Here is a 23637-nt window from a genome sequence, read left to right as displayed (position 1 = left end):
CCAGCCAGGAATCGAATCCGCACCACAGCAGTGACCCCACAGCAGTGACAATGCCAGATCCTTAACTCTGTGAGCCACCAGGGAACTCCAAGACACACATTTTCTACCAGGGAAGTAGAACACAGGCAGACAGACACCTGTGCACACACCCTCAAGTACACTGACAGCCTGCTAAAGGAGTTTTTAAAATATTTCCACCCTGCTGCTCTGAGATTCTCCTCAGAGTGCTTTCTGCTCTCCCACCCAGGACCTCCCAACCTTCAAGCAATTAAACTCTCCAGCAACCACAGGGTCAACACTGGCCATGAAGGCCCTCCAGGGCCCTCCTCAAGACCTACTGGTGTCCATTCTGTCTGGGCATTCTCCATGGGCAGAACGTGTCGTTAAACATTTTGAATATTTTCCCTACTCACAAACAGGTCGCAAGTACCAACATGTGCAGGCTGGAGAAATCAGGAGAGAGAGGTCCAACTGGAGAGAGAAAGTGATGAAAATCTTTGAGAAACATGTTTCTGCAAGTGGAAAGATCACCCTAAGGGCAGGGCCGGGGTCTTAGCTTTGTGGGTTTATTCCTTTGTACAGGAGCGGTCAGGGCTTGGGGGACTGATTCACATTAGCCAAGGTCACCAGATACTGATGTATAAACTGAAAGGCCAGTGTATTAACTCCTAGGAAGACTGTAACGGCAGTACAGCCTTCAATACAGTAAGTAGGCCCTTGACATTCACCACCATAGAAATGTTTCTGTGAGTTCTGGCTTTCTCCATACCACATTCCAAACATAGTCCTGAGTTTCCCAAGCTTCTTCTGAGCAGCCTAAGGTGAAGAGATGCCCACTTACCCAGAGGCAAAAGGCTCTCTTCCCAATACCAGCCTCACCCAACACACAAAACTGCCCTCAGCAAAAATGGGCAACCACAGCACATCAGGGTTTCTTAGTGGCTCCCAGATAGTGTTTAATCCTCAAGGTGGCAGTTCCTTCTCTCTCCTGCTGGGAAAGTTGGGGTTAGAGTCTTGGTTCCCCCTCTTGTGAGGGACAGAACATGAGGGCAAAGGGCACTAGGTTTGTGAGAACAGAAAATGCAATGGTAGGGTCACCAGGCCACCCTAGGGCCTAATGCAACCAAATAGTTATTAAGAGTTTTTCAGTGAGCAAAACCAGCTTATTTATTCATTCATTGTATTGACTGTGTATTGCTCTATAACAAACCAGCCCAAAACTTCGTGTCTGAAGACAACAATTTATTTTCTTAATTTCTTTTCAGAAATCTAAGAGTGGCTTATCAAGGATAGTTCTGGTTCAGGGTCTCCCATGAGTATTCAGTCAGGATGTCAGCTGGGGCTGTGGTCATTCTGAAAGCTTAACTGGATATGGAAGATCCATTTCTAAAATGGTTCACTGCCATGATTGTTGGCTAGAGGCCTCTCCACAGGGCTGCTTGAGTGTCCTTATGACATGGCAACCAACTTGCCCCAGAACCCAAGAGTGGCTAAGAGATATAGAGCATGGCAGAAGCCATAATATCTCTATGACTTAGCCTTCGAAGTAACCGCCTATCTGCTTATCCCTTCTGCCATATCCTATTGGTCACAAAACCTAGCCCTGACGCGATAGGGGGGAACTACACAATGGCATAAGTACCAGGAGGCAGGGGTCTTTGGGGACCACCTTGGAGGTTGGTTACTACATTCTTTGAGTATTTACCATCAGCTATGATAATAGTAGTAGCTAACACTTCTGTAACACCAGATGCATCCTATACCTTCAGCCTTACCTCGGTTCACCCCCTGAGAGCTTCCATGATGGAAGGTCTTTCTAAAAGCTTGGGGTCAAAAAGGAAATTGGGCAGCCTTAGGAGCTCAGCTTCACCTCTTACTAGCTACGTGAGCCTGGGCAAGTTATTTAACCTCTCTGAGCCTCAGTTTCTTTTTTTTCTTTTTCTTTTTCTTTTTCGGGCCGCACTTGCGGCACATGAAATTTCCCAGGCTAGGGAACACAGCCCCAGCTACAGCCACGCCAGATCCGAGCTGAGTCTGCAACCTACACCACAGCTCATGGCAATGCAGGATCCCCAATCCACTGAGCGAGGCCAGGGATCCAACCTGCATCCTCATGGATGCTAGTTGGATTCGTTTCTGCAGCACCACAGTGGGAACTCCCATGAGCCTCAGTTTCTTCACCTGTAAAGTAAGACACCTACCTCAATAGCTATAGATAAGAGGATTGAGTTAATATTTGGAAAGTGCTTAGAACAATGGCACACTGGGAGACTTCACATGAGCATCTGTTAAATATATAAATTAAGCAAGGTCTGTCCCAAGTATCCACCCCCACCCCACATACTTCTCAGATGAAAAAACAGCTGAGTTTTCTGGTGGCCCAGCTATTAAGGATCCGGTTGTCACTGCCGTAGTGTGAGTTTGATCCCTGGCCCGGGAACTTCTGAATGTCACAGGCACAATCTTTTTTTGAGTCACAGTATGCTTAAAACTTAACAAACGTGGAGTTCCCGCTGTGGTGCAACAGGATCGGTGGCCTCTTGAGAGCACTGCGAGGCTGATCCCCCGCCAGGCACAGTGGGGTGAGGATCCAGCACTGCCACAGCTGAGGCTTTAGTCTTAGGTAGAGACTAAGGCTGGGATCTGGTTCCTGGCCCAAGAACCACATAGCCGCTGGACAGCCAAAAACAAAAAAACAAACAAAAAAACTTAACAAACATGACAGGCAGTTAGTTAGTGGTAGAACCAGGATTTGAACCCAGGTTGTCTGGCTGCAGAACCTGGGCTCTTAACCACAAGCTAAACAAAATAGTAAAAAGCACAGAGCTCGCCAGGGTCTTCTAACGTGGCCTTGGGGGCTACTGGCTGGGGGCAGGCCGGCTGCACCCTAGCTGGCCACTGTTCTCTCCCCAACAGAAAGCGGTGAGTGGGCCTGCCGGCCTGGGGACCTGCTGAGGGCGGGGGGACCTAGTACCCTGGGGCTGATACACCCCCTGCGCCGAACCAGAAGGAGGAGAGGGCCCCATCCCCACCCGTGGAAGTGGACGACCCCCAGGAGTTCGTGCTTCGGCCAGCCCCTCAGGGCCGCACGGTGCGCTGCAGGCTGACCCGGGACAAGAAGGGCATGGATCGGGGCCTGTATCCTTCCTACTTCCTGCACCTGGACACGGAGAAGAAGGTGGGTGGGAGAGAGGTACGGGGGGTGGGGGGGAGCAGGCTGAGGGAGGGTCTGGAGCCAAAATGGGGGCGGGGCCCGCGGGGCAAACGGCCCTCCCCCCGAAACCCGCGCCCTCGCCCTCACCGCAGCTGCGGGTTCCTGCGTGCTCTTCTTCTCCCCAGGTGTTCCTTTTGGCCAGCAGGAAACGGAAACGGAGCAAGACAGCCAATTACCTCATCTCCAGTGACCCTACCAATCTGTCCCGAGCCGGGGAGAATTTCATCGGGAAGCTGAGGTGGGGCTGGGAAGCTCAGGGCAGCGACAGGGCTGTGGCCAGTCCCCTCTGTCCTCCTCTACCTGGCAGAGCGCCCACCACATCAGACATTCTGGAACTGTCCCCTGGCCCAGGGCCTCTCACACTTGACATGCATAGATCACGTGTTACAGTGCTTCAGTGGGTCTGGGCTGGGATCGAGACTCTATTTCTTTCTTTTTTCTTTTTATGGCCACACCTGTGGCATATGGAAGTTCCCGGGCTAGGGGTCAAATCAGAGCTGCAGCCCCTGGCCTAAGCCTCAGCCGTAGCCACACCAGATCCAAGCCACATCTGGGAACTGCACCACAGCTTGTGGCAATGCCAGATCCTTAACCCACTGAGCGAGGCCAGGGATCAAACCCTCATCCTCACAGACACTGTGTTGTGTTTGTAACCCGCTGAGCCACAATGGGAACTAAGAGATTCTGCATTCCTAGGAAGCACCCAGGGGAGTTCCTTGGTGGCTCAGTGATTAAGGATCCAGTGTTGTCACTTGCTGTGGCTCAGGTCACTGCTGTGCGCTGGTTTGATCCCTGGCCCTAGAACTTCTGCATGCCAAGGGCATGGCCAAAAAAAAAAAAAGAAGAAGCACCTGGGTGATGTCCACACTGCTGGTCCACGGACCTCACTTGGAGGAGGGCATTAAGTCCACGGACAGGGATTATGCCTGTCTCGTTCATGGTTGAATTCCTAGCACCTAGCACATCGTAGCTCCTCAATAAATGTTTACTAAGCGAATGAATGAACAAATATTTAGCACCTACCCTGTGCTATGTCTCCTTATATAGCTCATGTAATTCTCGCCACAAATTTGAGAAGTGAGGGGAAAATAAATCCCTGAGTCAGGGCTTATTTCTTTAATCTATGTATTTAAAAAACACAAAAAGCCTACCTATGTGTCAGGCATAGTTCTAAAGAAACTTAGAATTCCCTGGTGCCCTAGTGGTTAAGTATCTGGCGTTGTCATTGCTGTAGTGTGAATTTGATCCCTGGCCCAGGAACTTCGGCAAGGCCAAAAAAACAAGTAACTTCTGGGAGTTCCCATCATGGCTCAGCAGAAACAAATCTGACTAGCATCCACGAGGACACAGGTTTGATCCCTGGTCTCACTCAGTGGGTTAAGGGTCTGGCTTGCTGTGAGCTGTGGTGTAGGTTGCAGACATGGCTTGGATCTGGCATTGCTGTGGCTGTGGTATAGGCTGGCAGCTACAGCTCTGATTCAGCCCCTAGCCTGGGAACCTCCGAGTGTGGCCTTAAAAAGCAAAAACAAACAAACAAACAGACCAAGTAACGTCTAAATACGAATCCATTCAATCCTCTTATCAACCAAAAGAGGTAAATGCTGTTATTGTGCCTATTTTACAGATGGGGAAGTTGAAGCTAAGGGTTTCAGTAACTTGCCTGGGGTCACACAGCTAGTAAGAGATGAAGCTGAGATTTAAAGCTGCCCAGTCTCCTAAATCCAGCTTTTAAAAAAACACCCATGGGGGGTGTTCCCTCCTGACTCAGAAAGGTCAGGGTCTTGGGCTTGTCACTGCTGCTGCTCAGGGGGCTGCTGCAGAGCAGGTTCAATCCTGGGAACTTCCACATTAAAACAAAACAAAACAAAACAAAAGCCTCATGGGGGAAGTCAGGACAGAAGGACATAAATTGCTCTGGGTCCTAAGACACAACCAGGCTTGAGGTAGGAAGCTTTCAGAGCTGCTTGGCTGTGAGGGTCTGGGCGCAGGGGTGTGCAGTTCCCTCAGCCCCTCCCTGCTTGCAGGTCCAACCTCCTGGGGAACCGCTTTACCGTCTTTGACAATGGGAAGAACCCCCACCGTGGCGGCAGCGTCGATGTGGAGAGCCTGCGGCAGGAGCTGGCAGCTGTGATCTACGTGAGAACCCCACTCTCCCCAGGGGCAGGCCCCTCCTCTGGCAGGGGCTGGCCTGACCAGCCTCTCCCTCCCAGGAAACCAACGTGCTGGGCTTCCGAGGTCCCCGGCGTATGACGGTCATCATTCCTGGCATGAACTCGGACAACGAGAGGGTCCCTATCCGGCCCCGCAATGTGAGCCCCCCACCTCCCTGATGGCCCTGCTTCCTGCGTGACCGGCTTATGAACTACCCGCTGGGAAGCTGGGGTGCGGGGGTTCGTTCAGCCTGCCCGGTACCCAACCCACTGAGCACATCACCCCATCACCAATTCATCCTGGCAAACTTGTGGGATGAATTCTGGGTTTTGTCACTGAATTCATGGAAACAAGCACAATAAGGGTTTTTTTTTTTTTTTTTCAGTTTACATCAAATCATTCATTCATATATTCATTCAACACACACATACTGATTGTAGTGTGTTGTAGTATCAGTCTCAGCATCTGGAGACATTAGTGGACAAAACAAAGATCTGCTCTCATGAAGCCGGCTTTCCAGTGGAGGGAGACAGACAGGAGACAATAATTGTGATAAATAAGTAAATTGTGTAGTTTTTTTATTTGTATTTTTTTTAATGGCCGCACCCATGGCATAAGAAGTTCCATTGAATCCGAGCTGTACACCAGATCCTTTAACACATTGCAGGGGCTGTGGAATCGAACCCTCACTTCCACAGTGACCCAAACCACTGCAGTCTGGTTCTTTTTTTGTTTGTTTGTTTGTCTTTTAGGGCCATACCCTTGGCATATGGAGGTTCCCAGGCTAGGGGTCGAATCCAAGCCATATCTGTGACCTACACCACAGCTGGCGACAAGCCAGACCCTTAACCCACTGAGCGATGCCAGGGATCAAACCTACATCCTCATGGATACTAGTCAGGTTTGTTTCCGCTGAGCCTTGACAGGAACTTCTGCAGTCTGGTTCTTAACCCTCTGCACCACAGTGGAAACTCACTGTGTAGCATGTTAGAAGGTGATAAGTGCTGTGGGAAAAAAAGAATAAGTTCAAAGAGGGAAGGGAGATGAGGGGTGTGTGTGTGTGTAGGTTTCAATATAAAATACAGTGGTCGGGGAGTTCCCATCATGGCTCAGCGGAAACAAATCTGACTGGCATCCATGGGGACACAGTATTGATTCCTGGCCTTACTCAGTGGGCTAAGGGTTTGGCTCGCTGTGAGCTGTGGTGTAGGTTGCAGACATGGCTTGGATCTGGTGTTGCTGTGGCTGTGGTTTAGGCCAGCAGCTACAGCTCCCATTTAATCCCTAGCCCGGGAACTTCCATATGCCTCGGGTTCATCCCTAAAAAGACAAAAAAACAAAAAACAAACCACAAACTGGAGTTCCCGTCATGGCTCAGTGGTTAACGAATCTGACTAAGAACCATGAGGTTGCAGGTTCGATCCCTGGCCTCGCTCAGTGGGTTAAGGACCCAGCGTTGCCATGAGCTGTGGTGTAGGTCGCAGACACGGTTCGGATCTGGCATTGCTGTGGCTCTGGTGTAGGCTGGTGGCTACAGCTCCGATTAGACCCCTAGGCTGGGTGCAGCTGGCTACAGCTCTGATTAGACCTCCGTATGCCTCGGGTGCAGCCCTAGAAAAAACAGAAAGACAAAGACAAAAACAAAACAAAACAAAAAAACAGTGGTCAGAGTGTGGGCCTCACTGAGAAGATGAAATTTGAAGGTGAGGAGCAAGCCTGAAAATATCTAGGAAAAGATCAGGAGGAAGAGCCAGTGCAAAGGCCCTGAGGCAGGAGAGTGCCTGGTGGGTTTGAGGAACAGCAGGGTGGCCAGTATGGCTGGAGGGAGATGAGGTCAGGGAGGTGAGAGTGAGGGGCAGATGAACCTGTATAACTGGTTTTTACTCAGAGAAACAGGAAGCCATAGCAGGGTTTTGAGCATAGAAGTGACACGATTTGACTTCTATTTTGAAAAGCAAAGGTTGTTTGGTGTGTGTGTGTGTGTGTGTGTGTGTGTGTGAGGGGGATGAGATGGAGGGTAAGGTGGAGGGGTGACCTGGAGAGAGGTGGCTTCCTTCAGCGTGTCAGCACCCTCTGCTCCTTAGCACTCCGAGTAGGATGAGCCCGGGATTTCACAGACAGATGACTTGCATGTCCCACACTCACAGTGATGTCACTTTACTCATTTACAATGAAAAGGAATACTCCCGTCAGCTGATCACACATCCTTCCTGGCTGGAAAGTCACACTGTAATCAGAGGGCCTGGCCAACCCATGGGGCATGAGCCCTGGAAGACTCCAGGCTTTAGGACCCTGTGTTGCTCCCTCCATCCTGAAATACACACACAAATCCTCCAGAAGCAGTGCCTTCCACATGTGTTTGGGCTTGGTGAGAACCTACCGGTGCACCTTTGGGTATCTCTTCATCATTCCTACAGCTCACTCGTTCTACAATCACTTATTAAAGGCAGGCACTTGAAGCTCCAAAATCAACACCACAGTTACCATCAAGACAATATCTGCTATGTATTGGGCATTTACTCTGTGCCAGGAACTGATCGAAATAACACTTTATATTTATTTGATTTTTATTAATTACTTGATCCTCAGCACCCTGCTGTGAAGGATACCAAGGCACAGTCATTAATGAAATACTTGTGCCTGCTGTTAGGGTATTTGAGTCTGTCTGTAACAGTGCAGTGGGACAACTGATGAGAGCAAGGTGTTACGGAAGCTCAGACGTCTACATCAGACATGGGGGCAGGGAGGCTTCTTGGAGGACATGATCTTGAGTGGACTCACTCCAAGCCTTGAACATGAACAGTTGACAAAGAAACTCAGGAAAGAAATTTCTCAAGAGCACCATCATACAGACACTGCTCCTTCCTTCCAGAAACTTTTCCAGGACATTTTTTTTTTTTTTCGGGGGAGGGGGACATCTTTTTAGGGCTACGCCCATGGCATATGAAGGTTCCCAGGCTTATGGAGGTTCCCAGCCTATGCCACAGCCACAGCCACAGCCACACCAGATCCAAGTCATGTCTGTGACCTACACCACAGCTCACGGCAAAGCCAGATCCTTAACCCACTGAGCGAGGCCAGGGATCAAACCCGCGTCCTCATGGATACTAGTCGGGTTTGTTACTGCTGAGCCACGATCGGAACTCCTGGTCATTCTTTTAATAGGAGCCAGCATGTGGCTGTTCCTAAGACCCTTGGGTAGAACTGACTGTGGGCCAGATGCTACTTTCCACTTTCCAGCCCTTCACTTTGGTATCCCACAGCAAAGGCCATTCTCTCAGATGTACACCTGCCCCCAGGACACCACAGAGACCACACATGCGCTCAAGGATACCCTGCACAGTTGTCGATATCCAGACTGCACACACACAAGGGCATGCACAGGTCCCCAGGCCCCCACCTTATTGTCCCGATACCTAAGCCACCCCCTAACTGTCCTCTCCCTAACACCGCCCCATCCTGGCACCCTAGGCCAGCGATGGGCTGCTGGTGCGCTGGCAGAACAAGACACTGGAGAGCCTCATCGAGCTACACAACAAGCCTCCCATCTGGAATGAAGACACTGGCTCCTACACCCTCAACTTCCAAGGTCGAGTCACCCAGGCCTCGGTCAAGAATTTCCAGATTGTCCACGCAGATGACCGTGAGTATCTGAGGCCCCAAGTCAGACTGTTCCCCATCACCTCCAGGACCCCAACCCTCACTCAAGCCTTTCCACCCTCACCTCCCTCTCTCTTTCTCTCTCTCTCACACATACCTACATACACACTGGAGGAGCTGTCCTCTATTCCTGCAGCCAGAATATCCAGGAGGGTCATGCTTTCTGTGGGGACATTGACACTATGCTCCCAGGAGGATCATAGTCCAGCAAGTGTTTAGGACTCAGCTTTCCAGGCCCTCATTCTAGCATTGACCAGAGCCTGGAGTAGATACTGAGGCAAGGCTGTGTGAAGGGCCAGTTGCACTGCTGGAGTTTAAAGACCAGACAGCCCAGTCCTTATGTGGTCGAAGAAGATGCTGAGGCTCAGAGAGGGCAGGCCTTTACCCAAAGTCTTTCAGCAACTCCGAGCAGTTACGCTCGCCCTCAAAATTTATTTGCTAAGCCTTTAAACAGTGCTTTCATTGGGCCATGCACTGTTCTCAGGACTTCACAGATACTGAATCATTAAATCTTTTCAACAATCCTGTAAGGAAGGTATTATTATTATTGTCTCTATTTGGCAGATGGGAAAACTGAGGCAGAGAGGTTGAACAACTTGTACATACAGCTTGTAAGAGGTAGAGCTGGGATGAGGACCCAGGCAGCCCCCACTCCTAACCCCATCAAGACGGTTGCCTTCTAGGAGTAGGGAACATGCATCAGGCATTTCTGAGTGCCTTCTCCACGGTCCTCTCTCCAGTGAGGTCAAATGCCTGCCCTCATTGGAAGAGTTAGGGAGACAAGATGTACAGAGAACACAACTGAGTAAAAATGTCCCCTGTTACAAGCCTGGGGTGAAGGTCCTTGCTAGGATGAAGATGTTTGGATATGAAAAGCTATCTCCAGGAACTCTCTAGATTCCCAGGATTGGCTAACACTGAGCTAGTCTCCCCTGCCCCCACTCCATCCTAGGGATGTGCCCCCAGTGTCATCTGTCCAGGGGCCTTGGAAAACTGCTCTCCAGATCACATTTCTGGTGGAGCCTGGTCTGCCCAGAGGTTGGGGTATTTTTAGCAACATCCTGTCCCTATGGATGCTGGGGGAGGTGTTGGAATTGAGGCTGGGAACCTGGGCCTCATCCTGGCCATGAAGGATGAGGCTGGTGGTCTAAGACAGGACTTGGGGTAGGGGTAGGAAGAGGAAGGAACAGGGAGAAGACAAGAGAGGTTGGAAAGGAAGGATTCTGGGCTTGAGGAAGTTTGACCGGTTCGTATAAGTGGTTCCCACAAGTGTGAGCAGGTCATATGCATAGCCCTGGGCAGCAGAAGGTAAGGCAGGGTCCACGCCCTCAGGGGCTTACAGTGGTAAAGCTGCAGGCAGGCAGGGCTTGTTGGGCGAGATAAAGTGGGGGATGGCGGGTGAATAACAGAAGGTGGCTAAAGACTGAGGCCCCAATGCAAGGGAGGGGGACTTCCCTCTAAGCGAGGACACTGTCTGCCTGGACGGAGATCCCAGAAGGTCTCGGGCCACCCCCACCCCTGTCTGTGTCTACAGCCGACTACATCGTGCTGCAGTTTGGTCGCGTGGCCGAGGACGCCTTCACCCTAGACTACCGGTACCCGCTGTGCGCCCTGCAGGCCTTCGCCATTGCCCTCTCCAGTTTCGACGGGAAGCTGGCCTGCGAGTGACCCTAGCGCCCACCAGCGTTGGGGAAGGGATTCAGTGGAGGCTTGCTGGGTCCTTTCACCAGAGCCTTCGCTGAAGACTCCTCCCTTGTCCGGGGCTGACCCCTCACTGTCTCCGGGTGACCTCCATCCACTGCCCAGCCTGGCAGAGGCCGAGGCAGGGGAGGAGCTCAGACGGCAGGTTGGACGGAGATGAAGAACATCTGGAGTTGGAGCCGCACATCTGGTCGCGGAGCTAGCCTGCGCCGTTTCACCAACACCACCCCCGCCCCGCGCCCCAGTCACTTCCTGTCCAGGAGCAGTAGTCAGTGTTGTCTTAACCCCCTCTGGGACCGTACTAGGGCTCCCAGGAGCTGGGGCGGGCTCGGAGGAGGAGGGGGCGGTGATGGGGGACGAAGACCGGGTACCTACATCCCCAATAAAGCCGCGTCCTAGGCCAAGAGGAGCAGTGCTTCTTCAGCGCGTGCGGAGAACGAGGCGGCGGGAGGGGTTCGTAGCTGGAGAGGTCCGGAGGGCTGGCTGGAGGCCTCCCTTCCCCACCTCCCCAGCCCCGCTCGGGCCCAGGCCCCCGGCGCTGCCGCGTCCCCTCCCACACGCCCGTCGCGGGTCCTACCGAAACTCGGCGGGCTCGCGGTGTCGAGACGCCCCCCGAGAGGGCCCCGGGGAGCCAGGCCGAGAGGGAGGGCCCCGGAGGCCCGGGAAGAGGGGGAAAGGGAGAAATTCGAGAAACAAGCCTCTCGGGGAGAACCAGACAAACCGGGTTCGGGCAGGGCAGGCGCAGCCTCCAGGGCGGGGCCCCGTCTGGGGCCCCGGGAGTTGGGGGGCGGGCCCACGGGCGGGAGAGGGCACTCTGCCTCGACTGCTCGGGACTCGGATGGGGGGTAGGGAACCCCGAGGCCCGTGCGCCCCGGCTCCGCCGGGCTGCTAGTGACGCGGCACCCGAGCCCCGGCACCGACGGGAGTCCTGCCCCCGAGGCGGGAGCTCCGCCCTCGGCCCCGCCCAGGCCGGAGCCCCAAAGTCCAGAGGGGGACTGCGGAGTGGAGTAGGGCCCAGCGTGCAAGGCACATTGGAAGCTCTGCTCCAGCGGGTGAGGAGAGGGGTGCCCAGGCGTGGGGAAGCCGGGAGCCGCCCAGGGTCCCGAAACCTCGGGGTGGGCAGCAACTAGCGCCGGTTGGGGGCGGCCGCACGAGGCCCCGCCCCTCCAGGCCGGTGCCCGCCCCCCTGTGGGCCCCGCCTCCTCCTTCCCCGCAGCCCCCACCCCCCGCCCCGGCTCCTCAACACAAACTTTCCGTCCCGCTCGCTCCCTCCTCCGCGCCCGGCGCTTCCCGCTCCAGCCCGGCTCATTCCGCACATTCCGGCCAGCCCCCTCCCCACGACCCCCCTTCCCCGGCCCCCCTCTCCGCTCCCTCGGGCCCGGCGGAGCCGCCCGGCCGGAGCGCCCCCGCGAGATCGGACCAGGTAAGCCGGGCGGACGCCGGGAGGAGGCCGTGCTGGGAGAGGTGGTTTGGTTGGTTGGTTCTGGACTGGGGGGGGGGGCACTCTAGGGGGGCTGGTTCCCAAGCTATTGTCCAGCCTGAGCTGGAGCCCCGGATCTGGGTGCCGGGAAGTTTAGAGGGAAGGAGGGGGGGAGCTCTCCGGGAAGCCCCGCCCACTCCTCCCACCCCCCCGCGACCCGGACGAGTTGATCCGGGGAGGTCGGGGAGCCGGGATCTTGGCCCCAGTGCCATCGCCTATCCCAACGTCCGCTTTTGGGGTGTTAAGTTCGTGGTCTGGGGGCCCCTACGATTTGGGGAGCCTGTCACCGGGGAGCTCACACCCGCAGCGCCCAGTCCCCGGCCCCGCCGCCCTTTGGACTCCGGATCGCGCTCTCTCGGAGCCCGCCCGGCTCCAGCTCCACACAGGCCTCGGGCCCAGCCTCCCGGCGCTCAGGCCGGCCCCTGCGCGGGGTGCCCGCAGCTGCGCGGGATTGTGGAGGGTGCCCCGCAGCAAAACTGCTCTCCTGGGTGTGCGCCCCCTGAGAGGCCTGGGTTTAAGATCCCTCCAGTTCTGCTGCCTGTATCGGGGTGGAGGTTCGGAGTTCCAGCCCTGAGGTCTGTGAGCCTGGCTCCAAAGGGGGCTGGATTTCGGGCCTTCTCTTCACCACACTTCCTGAGAGCCCTTGCTTAGGCTTTAGAGGGTTTGAAGGCGGCCTGTCCCCTCTAACCCTGCCCCCCACCCCCACCATTGTCTGTCATGCCCTTTACTCCTGCCGGAGGAGGGAAGGCCACAAGTGCCTGACTGCATCTGGTTTCCAGCCCAGCCAGGCCCTGGGGCAGTGTCATTGAGACCCCACTGTGCCACTTTTCCAGGAGAGGGGGCCCTGATCCAGGGCTGAGAGATTCATTCTGGACCAGGGAGAATGAGGCCTTGGGGAAGGGCTTCTCAGGAGGCGCCCCCCTCCTCTGTGCCTTCCCCCCTCTCCAGGTGGAGGCAGAGCCAGGTCAGGCCTGGACTTGTAGCCCAGGAGAGCAGGGGGGTGGGAGCTGGACACAACCCGGAGGGGCTGGTGCCCACAAGGCTCTGGCCTCGGGCAGCCTGATTATGTGTACACATATTCCACCCCAGTGCAGGGGGCCAGGATGCCTCCTTAGCCAGAAGGTGGCTGGGGGCAGCCTGGGGCAAGGAAGGAAATCTAATGTCACCACAAGTTGGAGATTTGGGGGAATTAGGTCTTCCTGCCTTCCAGATTCTTGTATTTCCTTTTCCAAGACCTTACCCCCAGGAGTGCGGCCTCAGGAAGGTTCTGTGGTCCTTCTGGATCCCTGCTCACCCTGTGGGCAGGCAATGGACAGATGTATTTTCTAGGACTAGGCTGTAGAGCAACGGTGACTTCAGGGACTCTGGATGCCCCTTCCTCAGAGAGACGCCTTGATCCAATGGGAGTCTCAACCTCTTGGGCCTCCCCCCTACCCCACCCCCCAACAGTAATTAATGCTAATTATCGTATTTGGGCTGGGGAATGGCTGTGTAGGATAATCAGTGATTGGCAGGACAGAGATGTGTATGTGTGGGTCCTGGGCCCTACTCCCACCCTCACCCTCGGGTTTGCAGATTCTGGTACATTCTGCCAACTGGGGAAATATTAAAATGAGAAGGAGACGTCTTAACAGAAGAGGTCAGGAAATTAAGAAATCTGGCTCCAGCTGGGCCTTTTTTGGGGTGGGGGGGGGGCCACAGTAAGCAGTGGCCAGCTTACTGTGACTGAACCCAGCCTCAGCGGTGAAAGCGCCAGAGCCCTAACCACCAGACCATCAGCAAGCTCCTCCAGCTGGGCCTTTAACAAGCCGTGTCGTCCTGATAGGCCTCAGTTTCCCTGCTTGGAATCAATGACTTCTCAGGTCCCCTTTCTCTGAGATTCTCCTGGAGTTTCTGACTCTAGCCAGTTAGCCTTCCCTCTCCCTCCCATTATGGAGCCTGGGCCTGGCGGGGTCTGGAGAGGGAAGTGGATGACTGACCCAGTGGTCTAAGGAAGAAGGTCAGGGCTCATCAGGGGGTGACTGAGGGGTAGCTAAGCCAGGTGGCAGTGGCTGAAAGGGGTGCAGGCAGCATGCGGCCGGGGACAGGGAAGCCAGCACGCACTTCGGAAGTGGCGGTGGGGTCTTGTTCAGAGGCCACCCGGATGGCCATCACCCGCCTTCCAGACCCTGCTAGGGGCTTAGGTAGAAGCTCTCAGTCCTGCCCCCCAGGGCGGGCTTACCAGGAGTACAGTGGGGGAGGGAGCTGGTGGTGCCAGGCCCCATGGAGCCAAGAGGACTCTAAATGCTGCAGCCTTCTGTGGAGGTAGTCAGAGGGGGCTGTAGAAGCGGTGGGGTCCAAAGGGTGGCCTTGAGGACCGGGGTCTCCACAGACCCCTGGGGCAGCCCTGGGGCCATGGTCAGAGCTGGGGTATAGGCCAGCAGCTCTCACTCAGCCCAGTCCCCATGGCCTCGCCCTCCCCTCCCACCCCTCCCTCCTGGTGTTGGGCCAGACCAGGGTTGTGTGCAGGAGAGGTACCGGCCCCCCACCCCCCACCCCCGCTTCCCGTGGAGGACCCTGGAGGGGAGAGGGCTCTGCCTGTCCGCCCAGGGTCCCACAGGAGGGGGGGGCAGAGAATCCCATCCCTCTGCGGGTCCCAAAGCCTCAGCCCCTGAGGTTTCCTAGAGTGCTGATTGCTTCCTGTGTTCCCTGCCAGGCCTGAAAGGACAGGAAGTGATAGAGGGAAATGAGAGTGCAACTGTGCGTGACGCTGGATGTGTGTGAGAGGGAAGCCGAGTGGGACAGTGTGCAGGTGACACCAAGCGTGGGGTATATGCGCGCAAGTGAGGGAACTGAGTGAAGGCAGTTCGTGTGTGTGGCTGCACGGGAGAGAAACTGTACGCGACATTGTGACTTTGTGACGTTCGTGTGAGAGAAGCTGTGACTTTCTCAGTGGGTAACTGACACTGCAGGTACCGCAGAGTAACTGACTGATGTGCTTAGTGTGTGTGTGAGAGGCTGTACCGGTGACCCCTGTGTGTGTGTGTGTGTTCCTGAAAGAAGACCTGCCTGACTAGTGGCGAGAGCACACACCCGAGTCTGACACTGGGTGGGATTCTGACTCTCCACGTGTGTGAGAGACGCTGCAATTGTGTGGTGCTGCGTGTGTCAAAAGCAGAAATGAGTGACGTGCTGTGTGACATGTGTTTCTGTGGTGTGCCTACCTACAATGCTGTGTGTGTGTCTGTGTGTGTGTGTGTGAACAGCAAATGAGATGACTTTGGAGAGACTCTGATGGTCTGTGTGTGTGACTATATCTATGACAGACACCATGTATAAGAATAGTTGTGACAATGTGGTGTGCGTGTAAGGGGGAGGCCACTGTGACACGGTGGACTACCTGGTGCTACATGTGTGTTGAGAAGCTGCAGTGACAGCTAAGTGTGAAATCAGGCGTGGGGGTGAGACCGAGCTCTAGAAAGAAACTCCATGGGGTGTGACTGAGACTGACTCTGTGGGAGGTCACGTCTGAGGTTGTTTGGGACAGTGGGACAGTGTGGGTGACATCCTTCAGGGCTACGGCAAACATGGTGTGGGATACCACATGTGAGAGTTTGGGGGCCTGTGACCCCAGCGCACGTGGCGTCTACGTGGAGAACCAGGAAAAGGAAACCATTAAAAACAAAAGGGAATGTACTTCATGCTGCTGAGTTGTGCTCTTAAAAATGGTTGAAGTGGTGTATTTTTTATTAGGTATATTTTATCACAATAAAAAGCGTTTTTGTTTGGGTTTTTTTGTTTGTTTGTTTGTTTTTGAGTTCCCATTGTGGTTCACCAGTAACGAACCTGACTAGCATCCATGAGGATGCGGGTTCGATTCCTGCTCTCGCTCAGTGGGTTAAGGATCCGGCGTTGCCGTGAGCTGTGGTGTGGGTCACAGATGTGGTTCAGATCCCACGTTCCTGTGGCTGTGATGTAGGCTGGCAGCTGTAGCTCCAATTCAACCCCAAAACTTGGAACTTCTTTTGTCGCAACTGCAACCCTAAAAAAGAAAAAAAAAAGAAAAAAAAAACCCAAACAAAAAAACACACCATTTTTTAAAAAAGTAATGAGAGATGCAGGTAACCCTGAGTGTGCAGGACGGTGGCTATGAAGAGAATTGTGTGTGGGAGAGATCGAGCTGAGGGGCCAGAGGAGAGCCTGTGTGTTTACAGACCACATTGACATTGGGAGACTTTTGAGGGGGGAACTGACTGAGTGACCAGTGGCAGCTCAGTGGGTGACCCAGAGTCCAAGGGGCCAGAGTGCAGGCAGGTTGAGGCAGGGCCCTCCGACGTCGCATTCACTGAGACCTGTGAAACCCAGTTTCCCAAGTTACCCGTTGGCTGCATCCCCGTCCCCTCCAGCCTGGAGTGGGACAAGGTGAGCCGACAGGATGGAGTAGGGGTGCAGGGAGGTCTGGGAACTGGGCCCTTTCTCTCTGCATGAGGTTCCCTGGCTCTGAGTCTCTTCCCTCCCTCGGACCCTGATGGGGGGTGGAGGCGGTGACAATGAGGAAGAGCTTAGGGGAAGGGGGCCTGGGGGCTACGCCAGCCCCCTCTGCTCCACCAGAAGCCTGTGCCCCAGTCGTGACGGTGCGGGGATGTGGAGAGACGGGGTCCGCAAATTGGAAGCACATTAATAAGCTGAGGAGGGGGAGCCCCCCTCCACCCCCTCCTAGGGGGCCGTGCAAATTGCTTCCTCCTGTAAAAATCTTGACCCTGCTCCAGGGAGGAGGGTACTCCCTCCCCAGCCTGGCAGGGTGTGGCCGCTTGGCAGGGTCCCCCAGGGGTCCTCGGGCTGGCGGGGAGGGGGAGGCAGACACCATCTTCAGCCCACCCGCCTCACTCTCCACTCCCAAGCAGAGCGACCAAAGCACAAGCACTGCTACTTCTAGGGTGGGAGCCTCTGGCAGCTGGAGAACAGCTGGCCTGCTGGGGGTGGGGGGAGGGAAAGAGGGGGCGGGGAGGCTCCCTTGGCCCTCCTCTGCTGCCTGCCCCATCCTCAACCCCCTGGCTGGTCAGCTCGGCCCAGGTTTGGGGTCAGGGCACTGGGGATAAAACTGCTGGGAGTTCCCGTTGTGGCTCAGCGGAAATTAATCTGACTGGTAACCAGAGGACTCAGGTTCGATCCCTGGTGTTGCTCAGTGGGTTAAGGATCCGGCTTTGAGCTGTGATCTAGGTCACAGATGTGGCTCAGATCTGGCATTGCTGTGGCTGTGGTATAGGCCGGCTGCAGCTCGGATTTGACCCCTAGCCTGGGAACTTCCATATGCCGCGGGTGCTGCCCTAAGACCAAAAAAAAAAAGAAAGAAAAAGGCTGCTTTTACTCTAATCTTCCCATATTTTGAGTGGTCAACTGCTGGCTGCTGGGCCCGGCATTGTTCCTAGGCTCAGTTTATCCTCTCAGTGGGGCTGGGGAGGCATGGGGGGGTCACGGACCTGCCTGGACTTGCCTTGTCTGCACCCCCACCAGGCAGATGTGTTGGGGGAGCCCAAGTGTCAAGTCTGTGCCTCCACCCACTTGAAAAGAGAGAGGGCTGGGTGGTCTGGGGGCTGCGGCCCTGGGGGGAGGGGGCTGAGGGCCTCGGCAGAGCCCTAGCCCTGGCCTCCCCGGAGCTGTCCAGCCAGTTATTCCAGCAGCTTTGGCCCCAGGGTGGGGAGTGGGCAGCAAGATGCCCTTATCTCCCTCAGGGCCCCCAAGCCTGCTCACCCAGCCTCCTAGCTCCCACCCTGCCACCACCCACAGGCACCTTCTGACCTCGGAAGGCCCAGGAGAAGGGAAGCTGGTGTGGCTGGTCAGATTGAGGCTAAAGGCAGAGGGAGACCAGGGGAGGCCTGCAGGGTGTGGGAGGTCCTCAGAGAGGAGGGGGCAGCTGATGGGACAGGAGTGGGGATGAGGTGGACACGGCCCTGCCCTGGCTTGGCCCAGCCTGGCACTGGCTCCCCTAGTGGCTCCCTCCCTCTAGGTCTGCCCTGGCCTCTGGGTCTTTTCTGTCCTTGGTGCATGCATTCTCCCTCTCTCTCTCTCTCTCTCTCTCTCTCTCTCTCTCTCTCTCTCTCTCTCTCTCTCTCTCTGTCACTCTATCTCTCTGTCTCTGTCTTTGTCTCTCTCTGCCCCATCCCCATCTCTCAGGGTTTCCCGCCCTCGCTGCCTGACTGTGTCTGAGTTTATTGGTCTTTCCCCTTCCTGCCCCTTTGCCCCCTTCGGCTCTGTGTCTCTGTCTCCATCATGGTCCCTCTCTCCCCCCTCCCCCCAGTGTCTGTGGATCCCACTCTCTGCAGCACTCTACCTGTCTGTCTGTCTCTCTGGATTTCTGTCTGTCTCTCCCTCTAGGTCTTCCTCCAAGATTCCCTCTTTAGGTCTCTTTTTGGTCTTGCTGTTTCCTTGTCCGTCTTGGTCTCTTTAACCACCTCCAGACTCCCCCACACGGTGTCCCTGGTCCCCTCCCATCTGTTTCAAGCTCCACCCTCTTTGCCCCTTGGTCTTCCTCCTGCGAGGTAGCCCAGCCCAGCAAGGCAGAGGTCCTAGACACCTGGACCAGCTGCGGGGCTGCCACCTGTCCCAGCTCCTCTCTGGAAAAGAGCAGACAAGACCTACTCTGGGCTGGGGACTGGGCTGCCCTCTCAGCCCAGGAAGCCCCTCCACCAGCCTGAGTCCCGCAGTTGCCTCCGTCCAGCCCCGCAGCTGTCTTGAGGAGCGAGTAGCCTCCCTCCTCCCCCCAGGCTGGGTCCCAGTGTTTAGGGTCTTAGGAGAGGAGGAGGCACTCTGTCCCTGTCCTGGTCCCGTAGCAGTAACTGTGGGCAGGCCAGAGCAGCCAGTCCAGACTCCTGGCACTGAGCCCCGCCTGAGTGATGCGGTGGGACCGAGACCCCAGCTCAGCCCCTGGCCTGGCACAGCTGCCCGCCTGCCCAGGGGCGTGCCTCAGCCTGGGGGTGCAATGTTCTCTTTGGGATGTCAGCCTGGACACCCACACAGATTACCTGCACACGTGTGCCCCCGTGCATGGCTGTGTGGGGTGGGGGTCACCTGCAGGCCCCTGTGCTGGTGCCTCTGCCCCCAGGGGCGTTCCTAGAAAGTGAGTCCTGCATGTGCCTGTGGGCCAGTGGAAGGGCCGGTGGTCCTGCCTCTCTCCTTGACTCGTCCTTGCGGCCGCCCCCTGGGCTCCCCTCCCCCTCACCAGCTGCCAGCAGTCCCGGCCAGGGGCCGCCGCCCCGCCCCCCCAGTCTGTCCCAGCTCCCGGGCCCTGCTGTGTTCGCCATATTTGGCCACAGTGCTCCTGCGGGGGGCGGGGCGGGGCTGACATCACCCTGAGAAGGGGGGGCCCACTGCCTGGACGAGGGGAGGCGGGCAGAGACAAGGGGGAGGCAGGAAAGTTGCTTTGCAAAGCCTGGGGCTGCCAGGGCCCCCCATGTGCTGGGCCCCTGCTGCTCCGAGGGAGGCCTCAGGAAAGGGTCTGGGGGGGCATGGGTTGAGGACTCTTGGGAGGTGTCTTAGCTCATCATAATCCCCCTTCTGCCTCCGCTCTGACTTGAGGGGAGGCCCTGCCTCCCAACTACCTCGATGTGGGAGCCGCTGGGTTCCCCACTTTTATTGCAAGGACTTGGCCTCAGGGCGAGGAGGGGACAGAGATGGAGACACAGCGTCCTGGGGTGAAGAGAGGAGGGCGGCCCTCTAACTGCGCTGGGGCAGAGCTCCCTCTCTCCCTGGCTGTCCTCTGGTGTGGCGGTCTTGGAGCTCTCGCAGAAAGGGCTGCAGCAGTGTGGAGGTCCTGGAAGTTGCTCCAGCTGCCTGGGCTGGGGGGGACCCCCAGGTCTGAACCCTCCTAGGCAGAGTAGGGTGGTTGCCATGACACAGCTGGGCCTCCTTTCCCTCTGCAGGTGGTGGGCTTATCACCTTGTTTAAGAGATTGAAGCTAGGAGTTCCCTCGTGTCTCAGTGGGTTAAGGATCTGGCATTGTCACGGCTGTGGCTCTGGTTTACAGCTTTGGCGTGGGTTCAATCCCTGGCCTAGGAACTTCCACATGCTACTGGTGCAGCCCCCCAAAAAATTTCTCTTCGGAGACTGAAGCTAGATTGTCCAGGTTCACAAGCCGGCTCTAGCACTTATTAGCTGCATGTCCTTGGGCAAGTTGCCTAACCTCTCTGTTTCTTGCTTTCCTCATTTGTAAAAGTGGGAATAATAATAGGATCTACCTCATAGGTTATTGTGAGGATTAAATGAGTCAATGTGTGTAAAGTCCCAGAATGGTGCCTGCCAGGTGGCAGGTGCTGTCATTCCTAGTAATGTTAGGTCTAAACTCTACATCCTTCTGACATTCGGGCCCTCCCCGTCCCAGGCCACTTAGCAATCCCCTTCAAGCCCTCCAAACCAAATAGGTGGCCCCCAGAGGGAGAGTCCCCACCCCATTTGGCATGACCTGGAATTTATATCTGAAGGGAAAGAATTCCCTTCCCCTGCTTACCAGGGGGTCCCCCACTCTCCACCCTGCCCCCGCCCCTTTCCCTGCAGTCCAGAGCCAAGTCCCAAGATCTAGCCATCTGGGGCTCTGCAGCTCTTAGGACCCTGATACACACTGAGCATTGCAGTTCTGAAGTCAAAGGGGGTCGGTCGGGGGTGAGCCTCAGGGCTGTGTGTGTTGGGGGGACAGACTGGGTGTGGCCTCAATTAATAACCCTTTCTGGCGTGCGCAGGGAGCTCAGAGTTTACAGAGCCATGGCCCATCTACAATGTGGGCCAGGGCAGGGGCGGCCGTGTGGGTGGTTTATGGGCTGCTGTGGGGCCAGGATGTGCGGGAACAGGAAGTGGGATGGAGGAGCGGGTGGAGTTGAGCAAGGCTGTTGGCCAGGCACCATCCCTGCTGCTCCTTTACCAGCCAGCCTCTCTTCTCCACTTTTAGGTTCCTTGGCAGAGGTCTTGTGAGTTACCTTTCGGGGAAGACAAAACTGTACCCTTCCTGCGTCTGGTACTCTGCTCATCCCACAGTGGGTCCTTGGCATGGTTGCATTGACGCTGGGGGCACCATGAAGGGTGGGGTCCCTGGTTAGGGATCCTGATGACAAGGAGGAGGAGCTAGCTGGCACAGCGAGAGCCAAGGAGCCCCTCTGAGAGCTATAGAAACGCTGTGCCCTGCCCCTCATGGTCCTCCTCTTTGCTCATCATGGTACCTTTGGCAGCTGCATAGCCTATGAGCCTCGGTTTTCTGCATCTGAGTAATGGGCATCACTCCTTGTCCTCCCTGCCTTAGTTTGAGGATTGAATGAATATGAAGGTTCAAAGGCACTGTTAGCGTTGTTTTTGATCCACACCAGTCCTTTGTCTTGAGTGCTCTGAGCCAGGCATTATGGTTGGTGTTTTGTCATGGTCACATTTAATTTTAACCCTCATAACCTCAAGGGAGACCCTTTGCTTTCCAGAGGCTCAGGAAGGTTAAGTAGCTCATCCAAGGTCACACAGCCCTGACTAAACATATCCTCTGGCTGCCTCCACCCCAGCCTGGAGTGCCTGCCCCTGGGCTGGGAGATTGCTGTGGTCTGGGAGGACCCCGGTCCTAATCCCTCTGCATCTGCCCCCCAGGCTCAGGCTGCCCAGTGGGCTCAGGCCCGGAGCCCAGAGCAACCAGCACAATAGCGTCCAACAGCTGGAATGCCAGCAGCAGCCCCGGGGAGGCCCGGGAGGATGGGCCCGAGGGCCTGGACAAGGGGCTGGACAACGATGCGGAGGGCGTGTGGAGCCCGGACATCGAGCAGAGCTTCCAGGAGGCCCTGGCCATCTACCCACCCTGCGGCCGCCGCAAGATCATCCTGTCGGACGAGGGCAAGATGTACGGTGCGTGTGGGGAGGCCTGGGGACCCTGGGCTGGCCGCGGGGAGGCTGCCTGGCCCGCCTCGGCCCCTCCTCCTGCTCTCTGCCCCCTCGCCGGACCGGTTTGGCGAAGTCCCGAGAGGCCGCCCGCCCTCCAGCCGTCCGCGGGCGGGCGAGTCTGGGCGTGTGAGCCTGCGTGTCTGGATCCTCCTCATAAACAGGCCAGGCCTGCCCCCTCCGCCAGAGCGCAGCCCACACGCGACACCCCCGTCTGCTCCTCCTCTCTTCGCCCCTGCCGGCCGGGAGGTTTCAGGGTGACTCAGTGGGCCCGCGAAACTGGGTCAGTCCAGTGTGTCCCGGGCTGGGCCCTGGGAGAGGGCCCCTCTCAGGAGGACGCGGGGGAGCCCCAGGGGTGGGAGTCCCCGCGCGGAGCAGGGTGTCCCACTGGCGAGTCCCCTGCAGCGTGTGGGCCGGGGGGAGGGGCTGCAGGATGGCGGGAGGCCTGCACCCACCCTGGGAAGATGGCGAGGGACACTCCCTCGCTCCTCTCACCCCCTCCCACATCTCCTGCTCTGCTGGCCCCTTGCTTTGCCACCTTGCTCACCTCCTGCCTCCAGAAGGGAGTGGCCCCCTCTGGTCCTGCCCAGAGAGGGCTCTCCCAGGGCCGCATTTTTGGGATAACTCAACCCTTCTGGGCCTGGCTTCTTGCCAGCTCCCTGCAACCCTCCCTGACGGCCTATGGCTGAGTGGGGCCGGCCCTCAGCCGGTCCCCTCCCAGCACCGTGGAGGGTGCAGGAAGGAGAACAGCTGGGCTGCCCCATGTCCCTTGCGCCATCCACTGTGCCACGGCCACCCCTAGCACCGGAGCCCCACTCCTGTCCCAGGGTGCCTTCCAGAGGGTGGGGGCCGCCTGCTACTTCCCAGATGGCTGGGGCAGCCCACTGGAGTATTTTTAGACAGGGCGAGGGGGTGGGGTGGAGGGGGGCGGGCAGGAAGGGAGGGGCAGTGGGGCTGGTTCTGTCATGGAAGAGGAATTTGGAGAATGTGGTCATTCTGGGGAGGCTGTGGGGTTGGGGGGGCAGGGCCCCGAATTTGGGGGTGAGAGGTGTACACCCTGAGGATGCCGACATGTGCTGCACCACCTGTCCCAAGCACCCACCTTTGCGGGCCAAGGTCCCCAGACGCTGGCCAGCCTCTGAAACCTCAGAGGGTCCGTGCTGCTGAGCAGAGCCCCCCACCCCAAGGCTGACAGGCTGGGCTATCCTTCACAGGGCGGGAGAGACACTGGTAACCAGTGACATGGGGGTGACAGGCTCAAGGACACAGTGGCCCACTCACTGACACATCTTGACCCAGCCCGTCAGTGTAGGAGGCATGTTGGAGATCATCTGGTCCTTCCTGCCCGTTTCACCAGAGAAGGGAAGGGACTTGTCCAGGGTCTCCCGGGGGCAGGGACAGCTAGGACAGGAACCCAGGCCAGAGCTCTTGCAGACACAAGATGTGAGCCGAGACGCCCCCCTCCCGGGCAGGCCTCGATCACACACGCAGACTCTTACACTCAGAGGTTTGGAGCTGGTGACAACAAAGGAGGAACTGCTGGGGGCTGGGA

General features: G+C 56.7%; 3 protein-coding genes across 11 annotated transcripts in view; all 3 read left to right on the top strand.

Moving 5' to 3' along the window:
- TULP1 (TUB like protein 1) overlaps nucleotides 1–11100 on the top strand; it is a 16697-nt gene extending 5597 nt beyond the window's left edge. For 4 of the 7 annotated variants that reach the window (XM_047794841.1, XM_047794837.1, XM_047794840.1 and 1 more), the window contains 6 exons: nucleotides 2917–2922; nucleotides 3008–3178; nucleotides 3340–3452; nucleotides 5239–5350; nucleotides 5425–5523; nucleotides 8837–9522. In XM_047794841.1, the coding sequence (XP_047650797.1) occupies nucleotides 2917–2922; nucleotides 3008–3178; nucleotides 3340–3452; nucleotides 5239–5350; nucleotides 5425–5523; nucleotides 8837–9244 (909 nt within the window). In that variant the 3' untranslated portion in view covers nucleotides 9245–9522. Of the gene's footprint in view, nucleotides 1–2916; nucleotides 2923–3007; nucleotides 3179–3339; nucleotides 3453–5238; nucleotides 5351–5424; nucleotides 5524–5750; nucleotides 5912–8836; nucleotides 9523–10559 lie in introns of those variants that run through there. The other 3 variants (XM_047794844.1, XM_047794842.1, XM_047794843.1) reach the window with 3 other exon arrangements.
- On the top strand, nucleotides 11076–13189 carry LOC125136598 (basic salivary proline-rich protein 3-like). Its single transcript, XM_047797452.1, has 5 exons — nucleotides 11076–11093; nucleotides 11239–11778; nucleotides 12026–12198; nucleotides 12514–12659; nucleotides 13155–13189. The coding sequence occupies exons 1-5, from the start codon at nucleotides 11076–11078 to the stop codon at nucleotides 13187–13189; spliced, it is 912 nt and encodes a 303-aa protein (XP_047653408.1).
- TEAD3 (TEA domain transcription factor 3) overlaps nucleotides 11958–23637 on the top strand; it is a 24978-nt gene continuing 13298 nt past the window's right edge. The window contains exons 1-2 of one of the 3 annotated variants that reach the window (XM_047794845.1): nucleotides 11958–12149; nucleotides 21801–22052. In XM_047794845.1, the coding sequence (XP_047650801.1) occupies nucleotides 22046–22052 (7 nt within the window). In that variant the 5' untranslated portion in view covers nucleotides 11958–12149; nucleotides 21801–22045. Of the gene's footprint in view, nucleotides 12150–21800; nucleotides 22053–23637 lie in introns of those variants that run through there. The other 2 variants (XM_047794846.1, XM_047794847.1) reach the window with 2 other exon arrangements.

This window comes from Phacochoerus africanus, chromosome 9, assembly GCF_016906955.1.
Source record: "Phacochoerus africanus isolate WHEZ1 chromosome 9, ROS_Pafr_v1, whole genome shotgun sequence".
NCBI classification, from domain to species: Eukaryota; Metazoa; Chordata; class Mammalia; order Artiodactyla; family Suidae; genus Phacochoerus; species Phacochoerus africanus.
This window is presented reverse-complemented; position numbering and strand designations above follow the sequence as displayed.